We start from the raw sequence: 12,652 nt of genomic DNA on the forward strand, positions 1-12,652 counted from the left end.
TGCAACATAATGATTGCCGCACAAGCCCATCAGATCTCAATGTTTTTAATCCAGTAGCTACGCAGCGTTTTATTGAACACTTTTTGGAAATCAGAACTTACACCGTCAACTAGTCCACACACATCCATCAATTCCTCAAGATAACTCAATCTGTTTAATAAATCAGGCCTATGTTCTTACTAACAATGCCGGGTGTCCCTAATCATCACTGAGCTCTTTGAGTGGTTATATATCACATCCTATACAATGTCACCCAATAACTTATTTCCGACCAATGTCAGGCTCACAGCCTGCCTGTGTCATTCTTCAGATGTAAACAAACTGTAAAATGTTTTTCAATACACTGTTTTCAGGGTGAGAATTGGTTTTGGACTCACAAAGATGAGGGATGTCCATATCAGAGCTGTCAGCACCAAGTGTATCCAAGTCAGGTAAAAGACAGACCGAACTCATGATAAAACTCTCTCAACACCATCCCAGCAAACACGCCTCAGTCAGGTACAGCTCGGATTAGATATCAAGTAAAGTTCCCTCTACACTGTCCCATCAAACACTCTCAGGACAGGTACAGCACAGATGAGAAACCATTCTATAAGCATTTTCTTTTCCTTTCTCCTGTTTAGGGATTCCCATCCAACACATACCATTTGCCATCAGAAGAATTAATCCAGCCTTTTAGCAGGTTTTTGCCAATACTGCCTGTAAAAGAGAAGCTAGATTACAATCAGTTGTGAAGATGCTTTGAGGCTAGAGAGATATCAAAAGTACTGCTAGCTATTTATTTTGAAAAGACCGAAGTGAGGCAACTTAGAACAGGTGGCATAGGAAGGTAGCCCATGAAAGAATAATCATATCTGGAGTCTGGATGGAGTGAGATTGAAGAGCCATGCTCTGGATTTTCTTCTATTCTTAGATAACCAGTAATGCCCAAATCACTCCAATCTGATCCAGACGTAAAGCAAGTATAAAGAGTTGAGGGAGAAGGAACAGTGGGTCGGTTCAGGGATGTTTTAGAAAGGGCAGAGCAATCCAAATAAGTTAATGCTGAATGCTTACAGATCTTACTATTTGTATCTTAGCCTATGACAAAGAATTTGGAGGGGACATGTTCTCCCCTCAATTCGCTAATGGTTACTCCAATTCAAAGGTTTCTGAGCATAACACACTCAAGTAATATGCCATTAGTGACTTGGATTTCAGAAGCTATAAACCAGTGATCAGGAATTTGACCTATCTGGGTACAGGAATGAGGAATGTGAAACTATCTGTCATTGCCTCTTCCATCCCAACCATTGGTGGCATATTTGCTTCAGGGTCAGGTGATGGTTGATTCAAAGCCCCAAACCATATTTGAGTACAGAAATTTGGATGACATTTCAGGAAATGCTGTGTTGTTATAAGTGTTATCGTTCAGCTCAGACACAAAACCAAGTCAGCTGAGGTGGATGTGAATATTGCAATGGATAGAAAGTAGGACTGATATTGGGAAGTAGGCCTTCACCTAAATCTTGTGACGTGAGTCTCACCAAGCTTGCATTTTGTTGATGATGCATTAGTTTGCACATTCAAACCCAACTCAAAAATAAGATGTTGCTTACCTGCAAATAGCTCCAACATTTTCCATGATGTAACACTGCCCACCATTGTAGCAGTAGTTTGGGACCATGTCACAAATGGACTTGCAAGACTTATTCTGCTTCAGGTATCCCAGCTTGCAGTCACTCCCATTTTCTCCAAGAACAGGGGGTGATAGGCTAGTGTCTCGTCTGCTCCCTGAGCCAGAGGAACCAGTGAAGGCATTTTTCTTGAAGAAAGATTCTGATCTGAAGTCCTGGTTGGGCTCAGTCTGCATGTTTATGCCTTCTTCCTTCACCAACATGGTCTGTATCTTAGGAGAGACTGTGGTCAGCCTAAGCTCATTATCATCCTCCAGCTCAGTGGAGATTTCATCCCAATAATATAATGTGGCCATTTGGATATCTGAGACACTGACATCAGGACCATGTGTCAAGGCAGGAAGGTCAGGCAAGTAATCTTCCGTGGAGCCTAAGTTGGATGATGTCATGGGAACATCTGAAGCTTCAGCAATGGGAAATCTGCCAATGGTTGTACTATTTTCAGGGTCGTAAATGTAATCTGTGGGCAGCTCGGAGGGCTCACTTGTTGTCAGGGGTTGGAGGGCAGGGATGGTACCCACCTGGGACCACAACTGCATCTCCAAGTCCATCCGGGTGTAGTCAGTGCTTCCTTCTGCCCCTTGGGTTGTGAGATTGGTGGCCTCTTCAAATAAGCCCAACTTGGTGTACTGATTCTCTTCGAATGCAGTGGTCCCTCCTGTTGGTCCAAAAGTCCCCCCGATTCCCTCCACCCCTTTTACCCAGTCTAAGCCAGGGACTGCAATTTGTCCAGTAGATGGGCTGGCAGGGCTGGGTGGCTCCTCCTCCAACACCTGCTCAGTTCCCTGGCAACCTAGGCAGCCCCCAAGCTCCTGATCCAAGTCATTGGCCAAAGGAGGGGAAGTTACCCCTAGGCCACCCAGTTCCTCTGACCCAGGGTGGCTGCCATTTACTCCCTGCTCCCAACCCAGCTGTCCAGTCCCAGTTCCACCATCCAGCCCCTCACCCTGGAGCTGTTCTGCCATGGAACTCTTCCCTAATCCATCTGCTAGAGCTTGGGAGGATTCACCGGGGGTTGGCCAAGGGGAGTAGCTGGGGGTAGTGGAAACATTTGGGGAATCCTTGAGGCGAGGGACAGGGGTAGCTGTCTGGGGATCTGGGGCATAAGAATGAGGGAGAGATGAGGAATTGTCGATGTTTAGCACAGCAGAAGTGGTATTCTCAGTAGAGTAGGCAGACACTGTGTCATCTGATCCTGGAATAGAGCAGAGCAGATTGGGAATGAGGTGGGGAAGGATAGAGTGGTGTACCTGGGTAAAACATGTGTATTAAATGTACATATTAAAGAATATCTGTACACAGATGTATGTAATATACATATGTATATAACATCTGTAAATAATGAACATGCTATGAAATACGCCAAGTATAAAAGTGTATAGAATGGAAATGTTGTCCATAAAATTTATACATGATGGAAATACTATTTAACAGTTCCATATAATTGGCTTACTAAGTTTAACATCAATATATAGGTATATATAATGATTATGGAGCATATAACATTTGCCTATCAGAAGCATGCTGTCCAACAAATGAATGCTGGAAATGGAAGTTATTGAAGGCACCCAGCAGGTCAGTCACCATCTGTGGAGAGGGAAACCAAGCTAATGTATATAATGCTCATGCTATATTATATCTGTATACATTTTCTTAAAATGCTCATACATCTATATCCTTTTGTAGCCTCCTTATGTCCTCTTCACAACTTACTTCCCAATGTATCTTTGTGTCATCAGCAAATTTAGCAACCATACCATTGGTCCCTTTATCCAAATCATTTATATAAATTACAAAGAGTTGAGGCCCCAGCACTGATCCCTGTGGCACACCTGTCACATCCTGCCAACCAGAAAATGACCCTTTATGCCTATTCACTGTTTCCTGTTAACTGAGCAGTCTTCTATCCATGTCAATTAATATGTTACCCTCTACGCCATGAGTTTTTATTTTCCGCAATAACCTCTGATGAGGCACCTTATCAAATGAATTCTGGAAGTCTAAGTATAGCACATCCACTGGTTCCCCTTTATCCACAGCGCTTGTTACTTCTTCAAAGAACTCCAATAAATTGATTAAACATGGATTTCCCTTTCACAAAACCATGTTGACTCTGCTTGATTAACATCTTTAATCATTTTCCCTATGACAGATGTTAAGCTAACTGACCGATAGTTTCTTGTTTTCTGTCTCCCTCCCTTTATGAATAAAGAGGTTACATTAGCTATTTTTCAAACTAATGGAGCCTTCCCCAAATCTAGTGAATTTTGGAAAATTAAAACCAATGCACCAATTATCTCACTAGCCACTTCTTTTAAGACCCTGGGGTGAAGTCCATTAGGACCCAGGGACTTGTCAAACCGCAGTTCCAATAATTTGCTAAGTACCACTTCCCTGATGATTGTAATTTGCTTGAGTTCCTCCCTCTGTCCCAATTCCTGATTTACAGCCATTTCTGGGATGTTACTTGTATCCTCCATAGTGAAGACTGATGCAAAATGCCTGTTCAATTCATCTGCCACTTCCTTGTTATCCATTATTAACTCCCAGACTCACTTTCTATAGGACCAATGCTTATTTTGTTAACTTTTTTTTTTAAGTATCTATATAAACTCTTACGATCTGTCTTTATATGCCTAGCCAGCTTTCTCTCATACTCTGTTTCCCTCCTTATTAATCTTTTAGCAATTCTTTGCTGTGTTTTATATTCTGTCCAATCTTCTAACCTGCCACCCAGCTTTGCATAATTATACGCTTTTGCTTTAAGTTTGATACTATGTTTAACTTTTTTTAGTTTAATTAACCAGAGATGATGGGTCCTCTCCTTGGAATTTTTCTCTCTCATTTGAATGCATCTATTCTATGTATTCTGAAATATCCTCTTAAATGTCTTCCACTGCATCTCCATTGACCTATCCCTTAACCTAAATTGCCAGTCCGCTTTCACTAGTTCTGCTTTCATGCCCACATAATTGCCCTTATGTTAAGTTTAAAATAGTAGTCTTCAACCCTCTCTTCTCTTCCTCAAACTGAATGTAAAATTCAATCATATTATAATCACTGCTACCTAGGGGTGCCTTCACTATGAGGTCATTAATTAATCCTATCTCATTGCACAATGTCATGTATTTTATAGCCTGCTCCCTGGTTGGCTCCAGAACATGCTGATCTAAGAAATTATCCCAAAAACATTCTATGAATTCATCATCTATGCTACCTTTGCCCATCTGATTGTTCCAGTCTCCATGCAGATTAAAATCCCCCATGATAATCGCCATATCTTTCTGACAAGCTCCCACTATTTCTTCTCTGATACCCCATACTACCATGTGATTATTGTTAGGACACCACCAGCACAAGCAACTTCTTGCCTTTATCATTCCTCATCTTTACCCAAATCACTTCTATATCCTGGTTTCCTGAACTTAGGTCATCGCTCTCTATTGTGCTAATGTTGGCTTTAATTAACAGAACCACCCCTCCACCTTTTCCTACTTTCCTATTCTTCCTAAAAGTCACATATCCTCCAATATTCAGGTCTCAATCTATATCATCCTATAGCCATGTCTATGTAATGGCTATTAGATCATACTTGTTAATCTCTATTTGAATATCAGTTTATATTTTGTTTTGAATGCTACGTGCATTCAGATACTGAGCCTTAAGTTTTATCCTTTTATTATTTTTGTAACCTCTAACCTTACCAGTTGATTTACTCTTAGACTTGTACTCTCTGTCCCTTCCTGTCACAGTCTGTTTATCATTTCCCATATTAATGCCTTTCTCTCTTGCCTTTTCTTTACTCTTTGATACACCATGCCTGACCACATTTGATCCCTTGTCCCCACTATTTAGTTTAAAACTCTCTCTACTTTCCTAACTATGTAGTTTGCAAAGACACTGGTTCCAGCATGGTTCAGGTGTAGACCATCCCAATGATATAGCCCCCACTTTCCCCAGTACTGGTGCCAGTGCCCAGAAATCAGAACCCTCTCCTCCCACACCAGTCTTTGAGCCACATATTCATCTCTCTATTTTTATGTGCCCTATGCCAATTTGCATGTGGCTCATATAATAATCCAGGGATTATAAACTTTGAGGTTCTGCTTTTCAATTTAGTGCCTAGCTCCTCATGCTCTCTATGCAGAGTCTCTTTCCTAGTTCTACATATGTCATTGGTACCTGTATGGTCCATGACAACTGGATCTTCCCCCTTCCACTGCAAGTGCCTCTTCAGCCCTCAACAGATGACCTGAACCCTGGCACCGGGCAGGCAACACAGCCAACTGGGCTCTCGCTCTTTGCTGCAGAGAACAGTGTTAATCCCCCTCACTATAATACTACTACCACTAGATTATTTTTTTGCAACCCCCACTTAAATGGCTTCCTGTGCCACAGTGCCATAGCCAGTTTGCTCATCCACCTTGCAGCCTGTATTCTCATCCAAACAAGCTGAGAGAACCTCAAACCTATTGGACAATTGCAGAAGCTCAATTCCTGCCCTCTGGGTCCCCTTACCTGCTTCACTCACAGTCACACCCTTCTGTTCCTGACCACCTTCCAAATCAGAAGACCCTATCCTAATTGGTGTGATTACCTCTTGTTACAAAGCATCCAAGTAACTTTCCTCCTCCCCGATGTGTCTCCGTTTCTGCAGCTCAGCCTTCAACTCAATGATTCTGAACCAAAGCTCCTCAAGCCACAAACACTTACATTCTGCTGCATTAACACATCACCTGCCTGCCATCCTTAATGTGTTTTAATTGATTACTTATTGTACTATTCATTTATTTATGTTATTTTTACATTTTATGAACTTTATCACTAGTTCATCTCTTATTTTAAACCTTAGGACTAGGATTGACATTAACCACTTACCAGATATTCACCAAACAGCTAGCTTCTTCCCCTGTAGCATAGTAAGAACCAATTCCTACAGGTTGAGAACGTTAGAAAAAGCAAAGAAACACTTCCTTCCCCTCCTCACTGAACTCCAACACTCACCAAACTCTCAAGCATGCACTCAGTTCCTCAGCTGGACTCTTTTGCACTAAATAACCCTGGATTTATAGAAAACTGAACGGGGGCTAGAGAAACCAGATTCAACCAGTTAGCTAATACTACTCAGCTATCTCAGTAGAGTGTGTTTACCTGTCCAACGCTGGAAGAAAGAAAGAAAATTAGTCTATTTGCACAGTACTTTCCAGTTACTGCTAATTACAGACAAGCCTAGATTTTTCATGAACCAAATTAATACTTTAAATTCCCCCACTCACCAAACTCTCAGATATGCACTCAGTTCGTCAGCTTCACTCATTTGCCTCATATCTATAAGTATTTTTCATATGGGTAATATGTGAACTTATATTTAAAATGAGCAGAATGAATATAATATGTGTAATATACATATAAAGGTGTACAAATGTAGAAATTGTATGTTCTATTTGCATGATATATGACATCTGTGTGTATTGGGCAAAATGTATGAACAATTGCATAGATATAACCCATACTGTATATTACATCTGTATATAACCCCACAATGAAGAACGGGGAGAGGCAGTATAAAATAACAAGTGCAATTCTAAAGAGGGTGCAGGTGCAAAGGGACCTGGATATACATGTGCATAAATCATTGAAGGTGGCAGAACAGGTTGAGAGAGCGGATAATAGACCATGCAGCAACCTGGGCTTCATCACAGGGACATAGGGTATAGAAGCAAGGAAGTTATGTTAAACTTGTATAAGACACTGGTTCAGCCTCAACTGGATTATTGTGTCCAGTTATGGGCACCAGACCTGAGGAAGTTTTTGAAGGCATAAAAGAGGGTGCAGAAAAGATTCACAAGAATGGTTCCATGGATGAAGAACTTCAGTTATGCAGATAGATTAGAGAAGTTGGGACTGTCTTCCTTGGAGAAGTGAAGGAGATTTGATAGAGGAATTCAAAATCATGAGGGGGCTGAACAGAGTAGATAGGGAGAAACTGTTCCCACTGGTGGAAGGAGTGAGGACCAGCCAACAGAGAGTTAAAGCGATTGGCAAAAGAAGCAATGTCGACCTGAAGAAAAGTTATTTCACTCAGCGAGTGTTTAAGCTCTGGCATGTGCTGCCTGAGGCTGTAGGAGAGGCAGATTCCATTGAGGCATTCAAGAGGGTATTAGGTTATTATCTGAAAAGGAAAACCCTGCAGGGTTACAGGGAGTAGTATGGGGAGTGGCTCTAGGCAAATTGTTTCTTTAGAGAGCAGCAGGTGCAACAGCGCCTTCTTCTGTGCTGTAACCATTCTGTGATTCTACATGTGTATATAAAACCCCTAATCTGTAAACTACACCTGTATATAACTCCCCAACTATATACGACATCTGAATTTCAGCCCCACACTCAATACTGTTTGGAGCAGTAGTCTGCCTAAGAGCAGGTCCTCTACTCATTGCTCCATGTCTTGTGGTCCTGCACTTTCCTCTTCAGTTGCTTGTAGGATCCTTCTATGTTCAATTTCAATGAGCAATATGGCTGGGAAAAAGAATACATGAAGTGGTTTCACATTGCCTTTCTCGTGTACTGTTAAGGAACCACAAATCCTCTTCCCAAAGAATCCTACACTTGTAATTAGCCACTGGGGCTTTAGTTCTTCTGCCTGTAATTGGCTGGTTCCAGCATTGGCCATGGGACCCTTACCTGGACCTGCGGCAGTTCACGAAAGAATAGGCTTCAAATGACTCTGCTACCCTATTACACATTAGACTGCGCTCTACATCTGTATGTAAAACCACGGGAACATGACATCTTTCATAATGTGGCCAAACAGGAGTATCAACCTGTAAATCCAGGTAACATAGCCAATGGCAAGCAGTAGGAGCGGGGTAGATTCCTGGTCAGGGAGTGATGGAAAAAAATTGGAACATTTATCATCACCATCCATAGCTCCTGGACTATAATTGGCATGTAAAAGTGTATATTGCCGCAGCAGCTCAGAATCTGAGTGTACTGTAACATACCACCACACGACATCTATATATAACCCCACATCTGTTTGTCACCCCACACCACACCACACAGTATATCTGTATATAACCTCTCCATGATACTCTACATCTGTATATCACCCCCACACTGTATACTACATCTGTGTATAAACCCACACTCTGCAGTATATCTGAACACAGACCTGAAGGGCTGAATGACCTACTCCTGCTCCTAAGTCCTATGAATATCAGCTCCACAAAGTATACTGCATCTGTATATAATCCCACACTGTACAGTACATCTGTATGTCATCCCATGCTGCACACTACAAGGCAAGAGAATACACAATGAATGATAGGATACTGAGAAATGTAGAGGACAGAGGGACATTGAAGATTCCTGAAGGTGGCTGGACAGGTAGATATAATGGTCAAGGATGCAAAAAGGATTCTTGTCTTTATTAGCTGAGGCTTAGAATATAAGAGCTGGGAGGTTAAGCTGGAACGGTATAAAACACTAGTCAGACCACAGCTAGAGTAGCGTGTGCAGTTTGGGTCACAACACCACATGAAATATGTGGTTGTACTAGAAATAGTTCAGAGGAGGTTTACAAGCATGTTGCCTGGACGGGAGAATATTGCTGATGAGGAAAGATTACAAAGACTGGGGTTGTTTTCTTTGGCATAGAGAGGGCTGAGGGAAGACCTAATTAAAGTGTATAAAATTATGAGGGGCATTGATAGAATGAATTTGAAGGCTCTATTCGCATGTTTGAGGGGTCTGTAACCAAAGAGCATAGATATAGGGTAAGAGATAGGAGGTTTAGAGGGGATTTGAGTTGAAAAGCATGGTGGAGATCTAGAACTCACTGTCTGAAAGGGTGGGAGAGGCAGAAACCCTCATAACATTTAAAAAGTGCTTGAATATGAGCTTGAAATGCTGTAACCCAGAAGGCTACTGACCAAGAGCTGGAAAGTGGGGTTAGGCTGAATGGCTCCTTGTCAGCTGGTGTGAACATGATGGGCCAAATGGCCTCCATCCATGCTGTAAGTTTCTATGATTCTTTGATTTTATTCTATGTATATCATCACACCAATGTGCACTACATCGATATATAACCCCTCAACATTATAACATGCCCACACTGAACATTACATCTGTGACTATCCCTATATTGCATGTCATAACTGTATATATCCCTACATTGTATGTTACATCTATGTATATAATACCCACACTATACACTGCATCTGTATATAACCCCACAAAACACACATCTGTATATCACCTCACTGCTACATTACATCTACACATCATCACTATATTGTACATTATACCTGCATATAATCCCACTGTACACAGGTTCTGCATACAACTGCCCACAGTACACTATATCCGAACATAAATGCCACAAGGTACACCAGAGCTATATAGCACCTCACACTGTACGTCTGTATAAAACCCCACCCAGTACAGAGCATCCGTATATAATGTTCAAACATTGTCTGTCTCTACATAAATTATATATTCACAATTTTGGTCTATGTGATGTGTATGTACTGTACTTGCAGTCTATACAAATTCATACATTTGACAAATGTATATGTGCGCATGCATTGTGCAATGCTTGTAATGGTTGTATAACCATAATTTGCAGAGGCAGATTGGATTCTATTACTGCTTGAAGCTGTACCATCTACATCCATGTGCTCTGCAGAAGATGTACAGCCATGAATCCAGATACATTAAACGTGTATCAGCCATGGACTGCAGACACCCTCCGCCCTGTATTGTACTTTTTTGTTTCCCTTTTAAAGATGAGATGGTTCTAAATTCAGTGAAAAAAACAAGGAAATTTTGATGGCAATAAAGAAAGAAATTACTGGCCAGCCCATAGCAGACATCTTAACTGCCAAATTCCAACACAGCAGTAAGAAAGAGAGCAAAAAGGCACAAAGCTGCTGGTTATCTTCTCTGTTAGAAACGTTTCAGAATACAGAGGACATCATGGTGTGCTAAAATTAGTTTTTAAGTTAACAGTCACAGATATGCAATATTACAGCCACCTCCATGTCCTGTATATAGGGATATATATGTAATATGTATTATTCAACCAGTAAACAATCAACAAATGCCAATCTATACAGTCTCTATATATGATATCTTACTAATCTGCATTTTATATATATCAAACCAATCATCGATCTATATCACCATATCTTTATACAATCAACTTTGTCTAATAAATATATATATTACTGAACAAATAAACAATTGATACTACCCTATATAAATACACACACACACACACAAGATAACATATTTACATTACATTACCTAAACCATTTACAATATATAGTCAAACCTATATATAATCTATATTACCCAATTTAGATACAGTACACATTACCAAACATATATGCAATTGATATTACCCAATCTGTTTGATACTTGTCACTAATGTATATTACCTATCTTATGCACAATCTACATTTTTCAAGCTATATAAACAATATAATGTCTAATCTGTACACAGATACCAATGCCCAATCCATACAATGTACATTACTCAACCTATATCCAACCAAATTAACCAAACCAAATGTTACCTGTATACAATCTACATTGCCCAAGCTGTATAAACCGATATTATGTAATCAGTATATAAATATTGTCTAATCTATATATTCTACATTACCAACCTATGCACGCATCTTACCCAATCATACACCATCTATATAACTCAGCCTACATACAACCCATATTACCCAATCTGTATGCAACCTATATTATTCAATTTATGCAAGATACATAATCTGCATTATCAAAGCTACATATAATCTATGATACCCAAACTATATATAATCTACATTACTAAATCAACAATCTATAACACCCAACTCACATAGATCACACGATCAATATTACCCAACTATATACTTTCGAAATTAGCCAATCTGCATACAATCTATATCACCCAATCAATATATATTGTGGATCACATCACTGTGAGGGGTCTTTCGCTGTCTGATTATTTCAAATCCATCAATTATCCGAAATGGAGCCACTGTCCATACCTTCGATATAAGCGTTGTCTGTGAACCCCCGCCTTCTCCTCCCTCTTTAAATCATCCCTCCACATTATATCGCAATCCCATTGAAGCTCCCTTCCTGTTCCCTATTTATAGCAAGGTGGACTGTAAAGGCATTTAAAGACAATTGGGATCAGCAGTATAATCACATATATTAGGTTGTATACAGGAAAATTAGACTCGATGGAAAGACAAAAGCTCTCGTTCAGAAGCTGTGGGTGTCGAGTGGAGGAGCAGACCTCCACACTCACCATAACCTGAAGGGGCTGGCTTCTGGTAAATTATTAGTTACACAAGTTCTCAGTTACTCACCGGTAACAGCCACTGCCACGAATCGGATTGAGAAAGCCCAAGCTGCCAGGAGCAGCTTCCAGCCTAGGCTGCAGCGGAGTTCGGACTCACTCCTCCTTCCCATGCTGGAATACCTCGATTCTCTCCTCACACAAACTTCCAGCTGCTAACTGTTGTGATTTTTTTTAAATGCTACTATTCTTCATTTTTAAAATCCTTTTGATTTGGGGGTGGGGAGGGGAAGGATGAGGGGCTGGGGTCCACTCACAATGTTGGAGAAGATGAGAATCTAATTAATCTGTGGATCTCTCTCGGTACCAAAGTCTATCTGCTGCAGACGTAGCGATGACGCGCCCTGGCCGTTTCTTAACTGCACATCAAACATTCACACACACACACACCCCTCACACTAACCCCGGGCTTTCTTAGGGTTTGTTTCTGTGGCCGAGGTGGGGATTGGCGTCTACAAAACAGTATTACAGTAATCGGTTTACACTCTGTATCCTGGATTATTTAGTCTGTGATGTGATTTAAACAGACAGAGCGCGGTGCGCAATCCTCGGCGTTCTCATTGTTGGTGATTCGTGTCGGCCGTCGGGGCCGGCGGTTGTCGCTATGAATGGA

General features: G+C 40.9%; 1 protein-coding gene across 1 annotated transcript in view; it reads right to left on the reverse strand.

The window, feature by feature from the left end:
- LOC121278839 (chondroitin sulfate proteoglycan 5-like) overlaps positions 1–12,152 on the reverse strand; it is an 83,517-nt gene extending 71,365 nt beyond the window's left edge. The window contains exons 1-2 of the mRNA XM_041189296.1: positions 12,050–12,152; positions 1,599–2,871 (exon numbers count right to left, since the gene is read on the reverse strand). Coding sequence (XP_041045230.1) covers positions 1,599–2,871; positions 12,050–12,152 — 1,376 coding nt within the window. The remainder of the gene's footprint in view (positions 1–1,598; positions 2,872–12,049) is intronic.
- Positions 12,153–12,652: the final 500 nt, after the last annotated feature.

The sequence above is a fragment of the Carcharodon carcharias genome, chromosome 6, assembly GCF_017639515.1.
Source record: "Carcharodon carcharias isolate sCarCar2 chromosome 6, sCarCar2.pri, whole genome shotgun sequence".
Classification (NCBI taxonomy): domain Eukaryota; kingdom Metazoa; phylum Chordata; class Chondrichthyes; order Lamniformes; family Lamnidae; genus Carcharodon; species Carcharodon carcharias.